The sequence below is a fragment of the Drosophila erecta genome, unplaced genomic scaffold, assembly GCF_003286155.1.
Source record: "Drosophila erecta strain 14021-0224.00,06,07 unplaced genomic scaffold, DereRS2 tig00000126-arrow-pilon, whole genome shotgun sequence".
Classification (NCBI taxonomy): Eukaryota; Metazoa; Arthropoda; class Insecta; order Diptera; family Drosophilidae; genus Drosophila; species Drosophila erecta.
Window position 1 is genome coordinate 9,474,571 of NW_020825209.1, and position 19,141 is coordinate 9,493,711.

Consider the following 19,141-nt stretch of genomic DNA (forward strand, 5'->3'; position numbering starts at 1 on the left):
CTGACTTCGTATGCATCGGAAATCCGTTTTCAATATAATCCCTATAGAAAACAATTGATGTTTTTGAAACCAACTCGGACTTCCTCTCGGATTTGTGCTAATTAAACCGCTTGACACCTACACCTCAATGGAATCCGGACACAGGACACACTTTGATGTTGTTGGCCATCCAATCGAACCCAAATGAATTCACTACAATTATGCTCTTTATGCGGTTGCTGCTCGTTTGACATTCACCATTTACCATTTACCATTTTTGGCATTGTTGTGTGTGTAAATAATTAGCCTAATTAATTATGCGTCGTTACATATCGGTAGTTACTCTCTTTTTGGCGCACCTAGTCCTGTTCTGTTTGCCTATGTATCGCATTTCTTTTATCATATGCTCATATGTAGTTTGCATGCAGATTTCATCGTATTTATATTTGTATTTGCTTTTCCATTTGTATACTATTTTTTTCTTGTTATTTTTGTATTTTTTGTTAGCTTTATTGTAGATTTATAGACATTGAAATACTCGTTATCCGCACCGACCCCCCGAAATGGAGTGGGAAGTGGGTCGAGTGGGTGGTTGTGGGTGGATGGTAGGTGGGGGGAGAGGCCGCCAGCCGCAAATAGACAAACAATTAATTCTGATTTATATTTATATTTTATATTAATCGCATTTAATTGTTATTATTCGTTATATTCGAAAATCAACAAACAGTAAGTGGAAAAAGTTTCTCTCTATTAAGTGTACGTGTATATTTAAATTTAAGTTTTTGGTTGAGAACGTTTTTGCCACATTTCATGTTTTCCCTATTTGGGTTTTCAGTACTCCTAGTAATCCTTACGAGCTATCCTTCTCTTCGTGGTATAGCTAATATCGCCACCACGGCTGATCTCTACGAGATCTGATGAAAAAAAAACATATATACTTATGTGACCATCTCACCTGGCCTTTCTTAACTGCCATTCACATCGACCACGGCCAGGGCATGGATGCCATTGGAGAGTCCATTGCTGGCGTACTGCGTCGATGTCTGCGATGGCGGAGGAGTGGCGGGCGGCGAGGCGGGTGGTGTCAGGGTGGAGGGCTCCTCGGCCCCACCACCAACTCCTCCGGCGCCGGTGGTCACCACCGTGACCTTGCCAATCCCATTCCCATTGCTGACATTGATGGTAGCGGGCCTCCCGCTCGCAGGCGGAGTACTGGGAACATCCTGGAGCGGCGGTGGTGGTGGTGGCAGGCTGTCCAACTGGTTGGACTCCATGAGGGCGTAGTCGCCCAGCTCCTTGATCTCCTCAGTGGATGGTGGCGCCGGCAGGCTCATCAGACTGTCGTAGTTGCTCTCGGCCTCCGGCTCGCTTTGGACTTCCACTGTCTCCTCTGGTTTCGGTGATTCACCGGGTAACTCTGCCTCCTTTTCAGTGGGAACTGGTTTTGACTCGGCTTGGACTTTGGCTTGGTTGTCTGGTTTCTCCTCCTGATCCTGCTCTTTCTGCTCATCCTCCTCATTCGCAATCGCAACTTGCTCTTCCTTTGGTGGAGAGACTTCAACAGTTGGTGGAGGCATATCTTCTTTTGGTGGAACCTCTTCCTCATTGCGTGAAACCACTTTCGGCTCTTTGGGTTGAACCTCTTTCACCTTTTCCGGAGCAACTGACTCTTCTGGTTTTTCATCTACCGCGTCTTTGGGAGAGGTCTTGCCCTCATGTTCAGGTAGGGTATCTACCTCTTTCTGGGCAGGATTGGCCAACTCCTTTTCTGAAAGAACCTCTTTCATCGCCTCTGCTGGCCTTGCAACTTCTTCATCTGACTTTTTAGATCCTTGGCTTGAATCGATTTCGGTTTGTTCAGCACTGGTGGCTAACTGTGACTTCTGCTCCAGATCCTGGCCTGCATTTTGATTTGGACTTATCAATATGGGCTTTGCTGTGGGTGAGCTGGTGGCATAGCCCGGCTGTTCGATGACATATAGCTCCTGGTTGCCGTACGAGTACCGCTTGTTGGAGTCACTGGACGAAGTCGAGCTGAGATCCGATTGCGAGAGTCCAGTGCGTGCCAAATTAGAGTTGGTTTCGACTGCCTGCTGACCTAGATCCTCGGCGACGTGCTCCTCCGCCTCCTCGATGAGATGCAGTGGAGCAGGATGGCCATTGGCGAAATCCTGGGGTGGTGCATGGATCTGCACCTGTTCGCGGCTGGGCGGCAGAGTCTTTTCCAGCAAGTGCCCCCCGTTCGGGGCCAGTTTGTTGTCGAAGGGCAGTTCGGTGGCGTCCAAGGTTACGCCGGAAAGATCGCCTGTCAGTTGCTTGGAGTCGATGCCACGGGCCACCTCCACCACGAAGACACCGTCCTTGTCTGTATGCATTTTCGTCTCTCGGGCATTTCGTGAAATGTCCTGCGAAGAGGGAGGCAAATTTTCATTGAAATCGATGGGCAGGTAACCCAAGTACACAGAATATTAGCTGGAAGGTGCAGGTTTCCCACACAAAACAAGCACGCACGCACACAACATCGGCTACAACATCAAGGATACGAGATTGATAAAGGAGTAGAGGTGGGCAAAGTGGAGAAAGTGGAGAAAGCGGTCAAAGGACGAGGAGAAAGGAGGGAAAACGGAGCGGGGCAGGCGACAGAGCGGACAAATCGGTTGGCTGCCATGCGGAAAGTGTCGAAAATTGCATTTGCATATGCTTGTGGCACACATACGCCCCAAGGATACACCACTAACATACACACACTAGGTCAGGCGCTCTTAAGTTGACAAATAGACGACACCGGGCCGCTCTTCTGACTCAAATCTGGTCCCGGTTCGTTGTCTCATGGCCCGCAGGAGTCCGTTGATGTGCCAGGACCACCAGGACCAACAGGACATTCAAGGCCAGGAAAAATGAACAAGTGGGAAAGCACTTCCCCAAAGTGTCAGAGGGCGAGAGTGCGGTAAATAAAGTACTCACTTAAACACAAAAGGTTCAGAAACAGAGACAGCAAAGTGCCCCCCTCAAGGTAACTCAAGAAACTAACGAAGCTTAAAGTGTGCGAAACAATGCTGCTTGGCAAAGAACAAATAAAAAGTTATACACTATAAAGTAATACAAAATAATAGTAGCTGCTACCCAAATCGAATCAATCATAAGCTAAATAAGTAAGTTTACAATGCTGCTGGAAAGTGCATTCATGTTAGAAAGAGGCTTTTCAAACACACATAATAAAACGATTTGTTGGATGCAATCGAATCGAAATTGTAGGATTCGGTGATGGGCCAAGTCAGAGATTGGTTTGGATAGGCAGGCAGCAGGAACAGTACACCAAACTAACTACGACAACAACCAGGAGCGGGCACAGGCACAGGCACATTCTGCTCCGAGTGGAGGAGGAGAGTTCAAACAGTGACAGAGACAGAGACAGAGACAAAGACAGAGATAAAGACAGAGACAAAGGCAGCGATAAAGACAGAGAGAACAACAGAAACGAGGCAGAGGGCACATCTAGAATCCTGGCCAGAGGTGGCGGCGGCGGTAAAGAGGACGACAGGCTGATCGGATGACTAACGAACTTACGTGCCGCTCCTCGGTGACAACAATCAGATGATTATCTTTGAGCGTCATCTTGGTGACGGAGCCACAGGGAGCCAAGCCGCCACCGCCAATGCCACCACTTGCGCCGCCAATAGAGGAGGCATTACCCTTACCATCACCGTCACCATCAGCAATCGCCTCCAGACCCAGGACCACCTCGCCCACCTGGCCCACCCCGCCTCCTTCGAATCGAAACTCGAGGCACTCCAGACCAGGCGTCAGTAAATGGCCTTGACTGACGCCGCTCGAGGGCCTCGGAGTGGGCGTTGGGTGGTGCGGTGGCACTGGGCGTGGACATGGTTGCGGGATGGTTGCAGCGGCGGCCGAGCCAGATGACGAGAATGACGAGAATGACGACTGCAAGAGGCGGATACAGAAAGAGAAAGAGAAAGAGAAGGAGAGAGAGCAGGCACTGTACTTAACTGGAATGCAATTCACGCGCGCGCTCCGTCTCTTTCACACACTCTGTGCACGCACACCATCCATGAAAACCATGAAAATTTCATACCAGCCGGGTGAGTTTATTCCTATACCAAGTCAACTTGAGCTCCATTAAAACGCTAGCTAGCTACTGCCCAATATTCTTAAGAACTTGTTAAATGCTATACTTTACCACCTGTTTCGGAAATGCAATCAAGTATTTTGACTAGTATTCTACGTTATTCATTGAATAGCTAATTGCAATGGATACATCACACTGTTAGGCAGCTTTTAAGGTGATTGTAACACTGTATCGATTCATGTCCCACCTTCAGGCACATTTTGTTCGTACAAAAGACTTACGACCGCAGTATCCAATTTAATCTTCAGCCCTCAATTGCAGCGCAATAAAATTTCCCGCGGAAATTTCCAGCATTGTTTAATTTTCTCGAGACCCCGAATGCGCAACTTCAGCAGAAGAGTGCATTCCGCAAAGGGTTGGGGGAAAACTGGGTTGAGGACACCCTGCGATGGCACTTGCGTTTGAATTTCAATTTCCATCTGGCGCGGGAGGAGGGGATTCATGGGCAGGAGGTGTTGGGGCTTGGGGGTCTGTGGCTTACTCACCTCGTGCTTGGAGTCCTGGCCCTGCTCGCTGTCATCGCCTTGGGCGCCACCCGTGCCCGCTCCTGAGTTCTTGCTCAGCACATACCTGTGAAAGAAGAAGTGAAAGGTTACGGGCGGAATGTCTTTTGGGCCAAACGGCCAAACGGCAAAGTTGTTAAGCAGTCGACGGCTTGCCGCAGCTTTTTGGAGCCCAGAGTTTCAAAATCCAATGCATTTCTAATGATGCCGCGACTGAAATTAACATTTTGTTGCCTACTTTGCGGAGCCTGCAATCGCGTAGGCGATACTTTGACTTAATCAGGGGAATGCTAGCCACGCCGACAAATCTGATTACATTGGAAATTTAAAAATTCCAAATTACCCGCGCTTTCTATGCCAGCAAAGTAGTAAGTAGTTAAGGTTGCCGTGTGTCTGAGCAAAGTGTAATATGGGAAGTTTTAAGCTCTGAAATAATCTGCGAAAATTCCCGCGAAGCGCCATAAATATAATCGCTCCGTGAGTGAGTGAGTATCCTGGCGATGCCCGCAGAGTATCCCATTGTTGTGGCCCCTTGGAAAGTATGAGCCTTCCTAGCCTTCGTAATGCTATTGGCACTCAACAAATTTCAAGTTGCGAAGCCGCCGAAACGAGCCACACGCACAACTAATTTCTCGTCTCAAGAGTTTATTGTGCAATTTCCTTCCAGACACCCGATGTACCCACAATGTCCTGGCCGCCAGTTGGGAATAAGGCAAATAAATTGTGTGTTTCCTTTTTATTTTGACGCTGGCTTTTCACGGCACTTTTTCCTTTTATTTTCTTTATTATTCCTTTTTTTGGTGGCCGTTGGAAACGAGGGTGAGCAACAACAAACTGGCAACGTTTGTGGTTTGCCATTTGCCGCTTTATGCGTTTTTCCTGCGGCAGCCGAAAAGCGGCAAAATTCGGGCAAAGGCAGGGATCACCTACCCCAGAAGAAGCTGCCTTCTTGGCTTCTGGCATCTACATCATCCGAGAACGAGGATGAGTCGTGTGTGCGAGTCTGTCTTGACTTTGTCTGTGTGTCTGTGTGTGTGTGTGCGTGCGGCGACTTCCGTTTCCGGCCTCGCCGATTCGCAATTCCGCCGTGTTGATTTGTTGCGCCTTCAGTTTTTTCCGAGCTCCCCATCAACCTGACAGTCCCAGTTGCCCGTTCCCCGATTTCATTTTGTTTGGCATTTAGTGCCCAGCGAGTGTGTGTGTACACAGGCAGAAATACTGTTCACTTCTTGGGTCAACGAAATGTAAACTTTTACCTATATTCCTTTTTAATAGTAAAATTTAATATTGTATTGTATAGTTATCGTAAGTGGCCACCTTATTATGATTTTTAGAGCACACTATGCATGGAACACCAAAAAGAAAGAATTCAAAATGTAGAAAAAGGTTGACTTTTAGTCATTTGTTCTAGCCGTTTTGCTTGCAAATGTAATAAGCACTAATAGCAAATGTGCCCAAGAATTACTACTATGCTATATTTTGCAGTATATACGAGCATGGGGACTTTTACATATAAATCAGCATCTCGAGGAGCAGGAGTTCCACCAACAGCTTTTAACCCAATTCGTGGCGTGGCCAAGATTTATGTACGGGCCAGACTGCGGGCGCTAAAGGATGTGCGTCCCTGGCATTGCCCCCAAATTTGCCAGCCACCCACCGAAAGCAGCCCCACTCCGTCAGAGATTTGTCAATGTTTTGTTGCTACTTCTGCTGTCTGTCGCTGGCAATGCGAATGAGAAATAAAACGCCACGAATGAAGCTGATAAATGCGATTTGCCACGCCTTGCCTGCAGCGAGTCGCGGGGGGAGGCAGGGGGCGGAAAGGGGTCAGGTGGTTGCCCCGGCAAATTGCTTTAGATTGAGTGCATTCTTCTGCCATGCGTGGGTCGCCGCTCCAAAGTAGGCAACACATCTCGCCCAGGGAATCCTTGAAATGAAGGCTTTGGGCTTGGGATCGGATTAGGGTTGGCTGCCACTCACGGCTCAGCTCCTCCACCCACAGCTGCTGTGTGTCTATTTAAAGGTGGCTTTAGTCCCAGCTCATCCAGCTCCCCGAATCCCGCATTCCGTATCCGCCATCCCGCATCCTTCTGATCCCCCTTGCTCCCCATTCGCTGTCACTGCTTCCTCGCAATTTCTTGCAATTATTTTTGATTTGTGTGGGACATCGCCGTCTAAGCTGATTAAGCGCCACACGAGGCGTAACCAATTAGCTCAGCCAAATGGCTAAGAAGTCCTGGATAAAAGAACATACTGCCGGGTACAGTTGGCCCCAGGAATGACAGTTCATTTTGTGTGGCAGGAGACTGTGGTTGGGGTTAAGCGGGCCATGGATACGCCTTAAATGTAAGAGGGTTCGATAACTATCACGGTTTGCTTTAATGTTCCCGATTTAAGAGTCTCCTATGGATTTTTGGGAATGTATATACTTATCTATCAGATACCATAGAAACCTATCTTTTGAGCATATCGATAATAATACGTGTATATATATTTTACTCACTTTATAGCGCAGTACATGGATACCAGAAGAGCTGAGGGCAGGATGACAATGATGAGGCCCATGGAAACAGCAAAAAGATTGAAGAATCCTGCAAAACAGAAACATATACAGATATATTTTATATCTATATAGCCATATCCTTCAACTCACCATCGTAGTCAGCCAGTGGATCCTCCGAGAGAGCTGTGGCATTTCCAGAACGGCTACTTCCACTTGCGAGCAAAGGAGCCATTGCCGAGGCAGACCCCGATCCCGATCCCGATCCCGATCCAGATCCACTATCATATCGCTGGAGGAGCGTGGCATTGACCATTTCGGCCACAGGGAGCTGTTCGCGGTGCAAGTGGTTGGCGGACTGGCGGTGGGGCTGGTGGCTCAGTCCATGGGCCACACCCACTTGCTGCTGGCGGTGCGCGGGGCTTTCGAAGGGATAGGAGCCCTCAACGCCATCGAAGCCACCGCCTGCTCCATCGTCGATTAGATCGCCACCGTACTGAATGGAGCTCTCGATCACATCCGGTTCGCTGTCAATGCTGTTGCTCTGGATGTCGTTCTCGTAGATGCCGATACCGCTCTGACCCATTCCCAACTCGCCTGGCATGTAGTCGATCTCCTTCAGCTCGATCTGCGGTGGAAGTTCCCCGATGACGGGCACACCGATAGCCAAATCCGGCAGCACTGCCGGCTGGATGATTATGTCCTGCTGCTGCTGTTGTCCCGGTGGCGACGTGCTGCTCCAACCCTGCGTCTGTTGCTCCACCTCGATGACCGACTCACCCACATAGGTCACGTCTAGTGGCGGTGCTCCATCGCCGCTGCTCGACGAGGAGCTGCGGAAGATCTTCAATCCATCCGCATTGTGGTGCAGTGGTGATAGGATGATGTCCTCATCTGCCTGCTGGGACTGCAGCTGTTGCTGCTGCTGCTGTGAATCCATCACGTAGCTGGCGGGGAAGAACTGGTTCTCCAGCAGGAACTTGCGCTGCTGCTCACCCGCTGGCATCACCGTCGGCAGCGATTCACCCACCTTGACTTCCGTGTTGGATATGTAAAAGATCGTGTCCGAATCGCGATCGATGCTGGGCTTGCGCGGTGGTGGTGGCGGAGGTGGAGGCGGCGGGCGTGGCACTGCACCACCGCCGCCGTCCTTCAGGTCGGCCATGAACAGCTCGTCGGCATCCTGAACGGACTGCGGCGGGCGAACAGGGGGCGGTGGTGCTGCCGCCGCATCCGAGTTGCGGAAGGTGAAGATCGGATTGATGTGCTCCCCGCTCGCTGAGGCGGATGAGCCGCCCGACTCCGAGCTGCTATTGTCGGCGCCGCTGTCAATGATCTCAACTACCAAAATCTCATCGCCGGACTTGCCCGACTTATCGGCCACCAGCGAGGGCTGCCGGTAGGAGAACTCCAGATCCTCGCTCTCGCTGCCGAATGCCTCGGACACATTTATGTGGATTTCGATGGCCGCCGGCTCTGGCTTGCCAACCGCTGCGCCAGAACCAGAACCAGAACCACCGGCACCACCCGATGCCGGTTGGGTGGACACATCCGCCCGATCGATGACATACTGGGTGAACCGCTCCTGCGGCAAGGCAATCTCATGCGGCGGCTTGGTGGTGCCAGTTTCCACAGGGCTCTGCGGTGGTGCATAGAAGCCGTCGCTGTCGCGGAAATTCGTCGAGGCCACTATCGAATCCACCGTGGAGTCGTACACCTCGATCTGGATGTCCGAGATCTTGGACTCGGTGCGCGGTGGTGCAACCACCTCGGCGCCACCAGCGACATTATTGTTGTTACTGTTGCTTGCGGGCAGACGGGTGGTGCTGGTCTGAAGATCGGGCACCTGAAAAACGGTGGTGGACAGCACCGAGGCAGCTCCTAGCGGTGCTGGTGCATGGGTGGTGCTGGGCTCGGGAAGCTGCTCGAGCAGCGCCGTGGGCGCCAGAATCTCCACCAAGCGGCCATTCCGCAACTGGCTCTCAATCGAAGCCACGTGCTGGTGGCTCGATGGCTGTGGTTTCTTCAGGGGATGCACCACTCCGATGGTTCTCTCACCCATAAATATCGGTCCCAGGTAGCCATGGTGCGGCGGCGGTAACGTGGATGGCGTTGGTGGTGTCGTGGTAGTTTTTATTCCCGGAAAGTCACTGGGTAAAGGTGGCGCCCTGGAAAATATCGCTTCCAGGAAGGCAAGATTGGAGGGTCGCAGCGTCGGGAACGCAAACGGGAGGGGTGGTGCGCTGGTGGTGCTGCTGCTTAAAACTGTGGTGGTGGTGCTGCTGCTGGTTATGGGTATTCGTTCCATTTCCGTTTCAATGGTGGTGGTGGCCACCGTGGTGGTGGGAAAGTGTTGCTCCAGAAGCTGCTTCTTCCTGGTCAGCTTGAGGCCATCGTGACCACTGTCCAGCGGTGGTGCCACAGTGTGCTCTAAGTCTAATAGCCGCACCACTTGCAAATCTTCTTTATTACTTTCCTTGCTTGGTGGTGCTGCTGCTACTGTTGTTGTGGGTCTCTCTGTGGTAGTGCCTATGAGTGTTTCATTGGTCGCAGTTGGTTTCTCAGTGGTGCTGCTGATCTCTGTGGTGCCGATTTTTTCAGTGGTGCTACCTTCAGTGGTGCTTCTGAATGCAGATGCTTCTGCCTCAGCGCTTGGCACTTCCTTGGCCACTTCTAGTTTATCTGTGGCTCTTGCCATCTCGGTAGCGGTGGTAGTGCTGGTGGCGGTGGTGCTGTGGTTTGGTGGTGCCTGAGTGGTGGCCACTGTTCCATGCTTCCCACCTCTGGCGGTGCTCGCCTCCATCAGCGTAGGCGTATTGCCCAGCACTCCGATTTCCAAATGGTGGTAATGGTGGTGCGACTGCTTCTGCCCCACCACCGCCGCTTCCGCTGCACCACCCAGTGTAGGCGCCCCCCAGGCAGCACCGCAGAATGCAGTGGTGGCCAGCAGGAGCGCCGCCCAGAGGGTGCCACGCCCCCGAACGCCCAGTGCGGGCGACATGTTGCTGCTGGGCATGTTGCAGCTGACTATATTGCTGCAACTGCTGCTGCTGCTGCTGCTGCTGCTACTGCTGCCTCCTTTTTGACTACGCTTCTGGGAAATGGAGATTTTACTTCTCTGTTCGCTGCACGTGTTTTGTTATGTAAATTTAGTTTGGATTTTGCTTGACTAGAGAAAAATCTTTTCGCTGTTGCTGCTGCTGCTGCTGCTGCTGCTGCTGCTGTTGCTGTTGCTATGTTGCTGCGGTTGCCTTTGGCACTTAATTTCCCCCTTCGCTCAGCTTGTTGTTGGCACTTGGCATTGTGTTGTGGCTCTTGAAACTGCAACTCGGCAACGTCGTCATCATCGTAATCGTCGTCTGCATCACCAGCATCGTCATCATCATCATCATCATCTGCATCAGCATCGGCGTTGCCGTGGAATGTTGCTGCTGCAATTGCTGCAGGTTTCATTCATGTTGCTGCTGCTGCTGCTGTTGCTGCTGCTATTGTTATCGCCGCTGCACTCGTGACTGCGGCCATTTTCTGCGGCTGCAGCGCCGCTTCAACCGCTGCTCAGCGTTGGCGGCGTCCTTGCGGTCTTTTGTTGGCTTAAAATATATGCACTGCCCGAAAAATTGTGGCAGTGGGTGGGAGTGCCGACCCCTTCTCTTTTATTCCTGTGCTTTGAAGCACTTAACGGGCTAGGCTGCTGCTATAATCCCTTATTTGATCCCAGTTGTTGCTGCAATATCTCCTTGCTGCAGCCTCTTCGATTTCTTTCTGGTTTATTTCGCCGTCGCTCCACTGGTATCCTGAATGGAAATGAAATTTGAAATAACGAAATCGGCAGAGGCAACAATTTACATTATTGTTGTTGCCGCCGCATTGCATCGCATTGCATTGCCCAATGGCAGATCCAATGAAACTAATGAAGCAACAGCAAGACGGCACAAAAAAAGCACGAAAAAATGTGAAAAGTTTTTGAAATAATAAGGACGACTAAAAAATAATGACGGGGAAATAAAGGAGAAAACCAGAATGTGCTTGTTCAAAATGTTGAGTACACGAGTTCGGTTCATAAATAAATATTATGTTCTTAAAGATGTGGATATAATTGGTATTAATACAACTAATAATATCGCTATACTCTTGCATCATAAAGACATGAAGACCCCATAAAAGCCAGTATATATACTCTATGAACGTACCCTACACTCTCATGAACGTTTAATATCATCAATCAAGATCCTTTGATTTCCCCAACTCGCCAGACAGGGAAAAACCGCCGCAAAACTGTTGCTGCCGCCCTAATTTAATTTGGCCAACTGGCCAAAGAATATGCAGGAAGTTTAACCCACAGGGACTTCAAATTTAAGATAGGTATTCCTAGAGAGACCATTCTGTCCCTTTGAACCCTAACTCATTCCTGGTGGAGCGACCAGACCGGACCATGCAAATTAAATATAAAGCCTACAGAATGATTCGATTTCACAGGCCTAGCCCTGATCCCAAGCTGCGAAAAAGGTTGAATCTACACTAATATAAATGGGAGCATAGAAATGGGGCGAAACCGCAGGCGGGTGGGGCAGAAAAAAGCTTTCAATTCGCTCATCATCATGGTCATCGTAACAAGTTGCTTATCATCGGCGCACCACCACCGCCGACCTTTGACCCTTCATTTCGCAACTATTGTGGAACATCAAAGGGCACAAAAAAGGGAAAAGTTTGCGGCGGTGGAAAAACAAATGGGCGCAAAGGAGGCGCCACACAAAAGCGGAAGCGTAATAAAGGCGTTGATAATGGCAGCCGTAATGATATGGAAGGAATATCTTCATAGATACACAATATTTATGTACACAAACTCACATTAGACACTCGTAAAACCAAATTCCCCTTTCAAAAACTGAAGCCTAAGTAAATACGCAAATATACACACCAGCCTATCACACTAGCTACATAAATTCACGTACAATTTAAAATATAAGCTGCTGTAAGCTTGTGGCACGCACTTAATTTGTAAAGCAAATAAAGAAACACCCATGAAAGTGTATAAACAAAAAGTGTGTAAACATTTATGGGGGCTTTTTAGTTTGGTTAGTATTTATGAAACATAAAATACATGCAAGGAAAAGTATACAAAGTATGTCGAACGTGAAACCTGATTACATTTACTAAATAGATAGTAACAGCCTCACAGGCCAGAAATAAATAAAAAAAATTCTGAAAGGCTAATTTACTATAACGGAGAACCCATTCACGTACTTATTAAACATGGAAACTAATACAACACTCCAACACTTAAATAAACGAAATAATAGAAGGCTTTGGGCGTTCTGAATTTGACGCCATGCGTATTTGTTGATATAGGGTTCAGACTCACCGCCGGCAAAGATATATTTTCCGATTCCGCTCGCCCCGCAAGGTAATCCAAGGGTCCTTGCAGAGCCCAAAAACCCCACAAATTTCCACACTACCTTTTAATTTGTACGGTAAATAGTCACTTGAAACTGATTTTTATTTATTTCAGCTTTTCTTAATGTAGTTGTTAAATAGTTCAATCACTGTGGACACTGCAAAAAATTAAGCAAAAAAACTAGAAACGACAATACACCGCGAGAAACCGCCAGAGAATTCGAAGCTGTTATGACAGCGGCAACAACAATGCAAAAACGCGGAAAAACACGTAAAAACGCGCAGGAAACGCGCCAAATTGCAGGATGATTTACTTGGAATTCACATTGGATTCTTGTAGGGATTGCTATGAGGAGTGGGTGTCGAGTGGGTTAGGAGGGCGTGGTGTGGGGTCGGGAGGCTAGATTATGGACTCACAACTCCTTTCTAGAATTTAACCCGCTGATGAAGCTGATTCATTGGCGGCTGTTGAAATTATTGCTGCTACTGCTGCTGCATCCTATTGCTCTGAAAACCGCACGCAAACTGAGCAAATTTCGAAGCATCCATTGCCTTAAAGGACACTCGACGGCACTTCGGATGAAATCCTGCCGATTTCTGCCGAACGCTTTGCGAACTTCGGATGGCGAGAGTATTGGTAAACGCGATGAAAACGCGCGGAGAGTTTGGAGACTTCTGCACTACAGTTGTTCAGCGGTTCGTGTCGCGGCTAGAAACCGAAATGTCAAGTAAAAACTAAATGTAAGCTTTCTTTACAAAATGAATGCGCTTTTGTTTCAAAAATATCACACAAGAGATTAGGTGTCAGCTTTAATAAGAAAATGTATAGTAGTTTGTTTAATATGATTATAAAACACCTTCCAATCTACATGGCAAAGCTTTGGAATACTGGAGGCCACTCTCAAGCTTTTGTTACAGACGAAGCTTAAATTTATTGGGCTTTAAGTAAACATTTATTTAAATAAATTAAAGTGATAGAAAACACAATGAAAAATGTATACATTTCTTGTTAACCTTATGCAATGGTATGATAATAAATTCATACAATTTGTAAGCTTATTATCATTCGTGCCTATTCTTTGTCACTCATTCTCCACTCCAATGTAAAAAACACATTTTTAACAAATAGTTTTCAGGACAAAAAGAAATGTCAAGTAATTTCGTTTGTGATATGAGTAGTTACTTTAAGGAAATAACTCATTTTTATTGCCTTAAAATAAATTCAAATGGATTCAAACGAGCTTACAGTGCAAAACAGAACATTTGCCTGCATTTCTTGGATCCGTTTCTTAAGCATTCCCTCACATTGCATTCCTCCTGGCTTCTCGGTGCCAGAATGTTTTGCATACATATATGTATTTAGCCATTTGATCATGCAACACGCATGATAATTCCCATAAATAATTCGCCAGTGGGATTACGTAAACATTTCGGTTAGTGCCCCGCTGCCTCTTGGATCTTTCTTTCTGGAGTGGATTGGCATGCACACTTCTTTTGCCTACGCTGCGGAATTCGAGGCGAGTCCCCGCGGGCGACACTCCCAAATGTCTTGGTCTTTGGACTCGTCGGAGTCGAGTCCGAATCCAAATCCGAGTTGGACTGCGTCTCCGTTTGATGGGTGGTTAAATACTGGACGTCGCCAGACACAAGACTAATGCCAAGCACCGTTCGATTTCGGATTTCGGTTCGACTTGGACCTGGACACATGTCAATTCCCAGATCCCCTTGGCTGAGTAACACGCTCCTTTTGGACACTGAAAAATAATGAATGATATATTTTATTTTTATGTATTTATTTTATTATGTATATTTTTAAGTATTATCATTGCACGATCTCTTTAATAAAATGTTTATTTGCCTAGTCTGTTGTATTATTATATTATACTTACTACTCTATTTATTGGGGAAAAGTAAAAAATAAACAGGTACACTTTCTTCAAAAGATAACTATTTACTGAGCAGTTAAAGGATAGCCAAACGTTATTTGCAGTGCAGATGTCTGTATCTGTATCTTATGTTGCCCGTGGGTGAGATTGCTTTGGCAATTTGCCTGGCAAGAGCATTTGCATTTTGAAAAATTAACAATGCGCATACCTGTAGCACCACCACCTCCACCACCTCCACCGCCTCCACCACCAACAGCACCACCCACGCAGGTGGTAGAAAACTTAATTGAATTCCCCTTTGGGTGCCTGCCCATCGAGCACATTCAATTGCTGACCTCAACGAGATTCATTTGGCAGTTTGTTTGTCTTGAGCTTTTTGTTTTTTCTGCTATGTGTGTGCCCCTTTTTTGGCGGAACGCTTTCTTCTCCGCCAGCCGTTACACGTTCGAATCACTCCGAGGCCGGCCGCATTTATCGAGCGTAATGAGCGCGCAGCCCCGTATCCCCTACATACCCCCGAAATGCCACAAAACTGCCCCTGGATCGGCGCAGATCGAGCCCCATTAACACACAAATCCAAAGCGTTTCAATTGCCCGCCGGAGTCGAAGTTGAAGTTGAAGTTTAAATTTAAGTGCGATTCAGATGGACATTGCGTACGGCTTCTGGCCTTTGGCCTAAGATCATACCCTTTATCGAGTGGGTACTGTGGTGTTGGTAACAAATTGATTTAGCCGTATGGCACAGATGAAGCAAGCAAGTCTATGGCATATTTTTTAAGCAACAGCTCCCAGTTTTCTGAAGTCATATATTGTTGAATTAATGAAATAGGTAAAAATAAAGAGTTATCAGCTCTAGAGTATTTGCAGAGCCTACCAGCTGGTTAGGTTGCTTGCATTTCGGGTCTGTTGTTATTGTTTATGCGGCATCAATCAATGACACGACCGCCAAATGGTTCAACCTGGCCCGTTCGCAGTCGCATCTTAACGGCTCATTTTAATTTGAGCAGTGCGCAATTGACGCCACCAGACATTCGACTTTAGACGTTAGACTTGGGACTTTGGACGGCCTGCCTATGGAAATGCAATACGGCAATTGGCCGCCCATGGCCATGAGTGCAGCTCCAATGGCAAATGCAACTGCAACTGCAACTGCAACAGCGACGACATGTTGACAGCCGGCGTCGATTTATATGCGCGGCTTTTCCAGCGCTCAGCTCACAATTTCCATTTTCCAACGTGCCCCGCATGCCGGAGCGAACCACACCAATCCGCATGTGAATCCAAATCCGTTGCTAAATTTACCCGTCAATTGCGATTCGCATTGCCAATTGAAACCGGACCGGTAAATGCTGCTTAAGCTCCTGCAGCGCATTTCAGTTAATTCCCCAAAAAAAGAGGATACCAAAATCCAACAGGACTTCCAGTAGAAGTTTATAATGCCTCAATAAGTGTGCGGCTTTATTCTCGTATAATCCAGATTTCCATGTTTGTGAGTTGAACCGCATTCTAGAAGGTAACCCAATTCCAAGTTCAGTCATCAATCAAGTTATAATTCCTAGGCTTACCACGTTGCTCAACACATTGCCTTATTGGTACAAGTACAGGGCAATTCTTTGTAAATTATAAATCCGTTTTCTTGGCATTTTACGACTTTTTGCAGTAATAAATCAGACCATTGGTCACCCCACATTCAATTTGAACGCACAATCGCATCTCGTTTATTTCGAAGATCGGACTTATGCAACCGAGATGCTTATCGCAGTGGTCTCATCTGAATTGTTAAGTATCCCACAGCCGCCCAGAGTTTATAATCGTTTTATGTATGAGAAATATTTCGTGCTTTGTTTTCTTCTTTTTTTTTGGGTGCGGATTGATAACCAAACTTTCGCATATTTCGGATGCAAGTTTTCAGGGGCGGCTGGTTGATGGTGTTAACTAAGGGGCGTGGCAGATTGAATCATCAATGGCCGCGAAAGCATTTCACTTTCGCTTCTTGTCATCGTTCGTTCGTTCGGTCAATTTCTTTGGGTTTCTTGTATTTTTCCCCCATTTTTGGTAGCTGCTCCCCCCTTGACAAAAGTTTCACTTTCTTTTGAGTCATCCTCGTTGGACCTGCGGCTTCTTTATGACTCCATTTTACGTGGGTGACAACGAGATTGCAACATCAGCGGGGAGACAATGCCCCAACTTTGTTCGCATTTCATCATCATCTCGCAACAATTAATGGGCATTATTGTCCGGGGCAGCAAGTTTATTTATTTGTTACAGTAGAAATTGTTAAGCAAATATTTTGCCTGGCTCTGCAAAAGCACCGAAAAATAAGAAAAAACCCGTCGAGAAATTCGAGAAAATTGTTGTGTGCGCTTGTATTTGCACAGTTGTTGTTGCAGTTGCTGGTTACCCGATGTTTTCGTTTTCATTATTTCAAGGGGTCAGGGGAATAGCGTGGCTAGAGGGGTATCATATCACCATGAGTCAAAAGCAGCCAACTTTCTTTCATCCGCTCCTCGATTCTGGCAAAGCCCCCTCGGTTTCTCAAAGTCTCGCAGTCACGTTCCTTAGCCTGCCCTGAATTGCTCAGAGTTCATTTGCCGCAATTTTAGTAGCCATTTTAAAGAGGTCTTTTCTTTTTATTTATTTTTTGGCTGGTATTTTCGAGCCATGTTGGGCCGGACGCCTTTATCATCGAATGTCCGTCAGCCTGTGCCCAGAAATCATAATTCGCTAATAAATTTCCATTTCCATGTCGCGTCGTTTCGAGCGGTCGTCTTGGCAGGTTGAGCGTTTGCGCCAAGTGAAAGTTACCCCGAATCCTCCTCGAAAATTCCCCCGCCGAATGACCTCTTTAGACGCGCCCAGAAAGGTAGGCATTCCAGCAGAAATACTTGTGCGTAATTTGAAAAATAAACAAGTCGACGGCAAACCGAATGAATCGCATTTATTAAAATTATAATCCTATAATATATTATAAAAATCTGCTTCAAATGGGAGCCTAGGATAAAAAATATTTAATTTTATATTATTATTAAGGAATTATTATACAAATGTTGTAATTAAAATTGCAAAATAAATTTCTTTTGCTGTTAATTGGAAGGCAGTGCCAAGGCGTTTTAAAATTTTCACGCAAGCGAAAAGAAAAGACTTAGGCCACAAACTCGAAAAGTAATTGAAGCAGAATGCCAAACTGACTAATCTAATTACACTTCCGCTCAGCGGACCTTAGTTTAACAACAAATTTCACTCTCGTTTTCTGCTTAGAAAAGACTCCGACTCATAAACTTGTTTTGTGGCACGGCGAGGAGAGGAGGCAAAAAAGAGAGATGCCCGTAAGTATAATTTCACTTTTATTAAGTAATTTCAACGTGTGTATGGCTAAAAACCGCAAAGAGTGACACTTGTCAATGGCAGATACCGAGATAGTCATGCAGATACATGGATACTTGGATAGCAAATGTAGAGGAAAGCACGCGGCAAATAAAACCATTAAGAAAGTAATCGGGTAAATGAATAAATGTAAGGGCTTTGCGGCACGTATTTTATTTTCACGTATTTTCCAGATGCGTGTGTGCTGATAGCACAAAACTGCCACCGAGAACAAAACTTTCTGGGCTGCACATTTGGCACAGAGTCACTTTAGAAATGGATGGAAATGAAGATGGAGTTGGAGGCGTTCAATCAAAGTGATGAGAGTTGCTGCTGCTACTGAGGAGCACTGCGGATATTTCACTGCCATTAAAACGCGGCCAATGATAAAAATCAGTCGAGAGCGGCATAAATGAGCCAATTTCAGGCTACACTAGATTTCTGTGTCTCATTTGGCTGGGCTGGCAGCAGAACTTACCTTTCGAATCAACCCCAATCTTCGGGGCGGTCGCATCAAAGTCAACTCTTGATTTTTCAACACTTTCTCTTGCCTATAATTAAAGTTATGCCCTCTGATTTAGATGTGTCATAGTAATTAAAACAATTTACATTACCTTCAATTATAAAATGCTGGATACGTATTTACATTTAACGTTCTACTCTGTCATTCGCATTTCTAACTGATTAATAATAATACAAAATATTGAAACAATTATTGCTACTTTCTTTAATAAAATTCAAAATACAAATTGTTTTTAATTTTTTTTTAACTTTCTTGTTTATATATTTACATATCAGAAGCTGATATTTAACCACCTCCAAACAGATGACAACTTTTGGTGGCAAAATTTGTGTTTTCCATTTAGCTGCCAACTTGACTATTTTTCTCACGCATTTGTCACGCGGTTTTTCTTTAATTAAGACAATTTTTACTACTTTGTGCAAGTAACACATACACGAGATGCATACATACCTACATTCATACATGCATATATACATGCATACATACATGCATACGTACATACATACATACATACATACATACATACATACATACGTACGTACATATATACATACATACATACATACATACATACATACATACATACATACATACATACATACATACATACATACATACATACATACATACATACATACATACATACATACATACATACATACATACGTACATACATACATACATACATACACCGGTACACACACTACACATACACCACACTCACTGTTCGACTGGTGTGACTCTAAATTTGAAGACATGCCTTACAGTTCTCGCTAGAACCAGTTGGGAATTACAAGAAGGGCTACACGAAAATATTTTTCCTAAACAAAAATCTTTATTATTTGT

The 19,141-nt window shown here is 46.4% G+C and overlaps 1 protein-coding gene and 1 long non-coding RNA gene across 3 annotated transcripts; both read right to left on the reverse strand.

Moving 5' to 3' along the window:
• Positions 1–461: 461 nt before the first annotated feature.
• Positions 462–10,130, reverse strand: LOC6550701. 2 transcript variants are annotated; one of them, XM_026982348.1, is made up of 5 exons: positions 7,283–10,130; positions 7,133–7,220; positions 4,612–4,696; positions 3,547–3,921; positions 462–2,384 (listed from the first exon to the last, which is right to left on the reverse strand). In XM_026982348.1, the coding sequence occupies exons 1-5, from the start codon at positions 10,128–10,130 to the stop codon at positions 945–947; spliced, it is 4,836 nt and encodes a 1,611-aa protein (XP_026838149.1). In that variant the 3' UTR covers positions 462–944. The 2 variants fall into 2 exon arrangements, with proteins under 2 accessions (XP_026838149.1, XP_015010689.1); XM_015155203.2 differs by lacking the exon at positions 3,547–3,921.
• A 60-nt stretch (positions 10,131–10,190) lies between these two features.
• On the reverse strand, positions 10,191–13,073 carry LOC113564507. The gene is made up of 3 exons (XR_003408052.1): positions 12,941–13,073; positions 12,492–12,681; positions 10,191–10,923 (listed from the first exon to the last, which is right to left on the reverse strand). It is a non-coding gene; the product is annotated as an uncharacterized LOC113564507 (long non-coding RNA).
• Between the last annotated feature and the right edge of the window lie 6,068 nt (positions 13,074–19,141).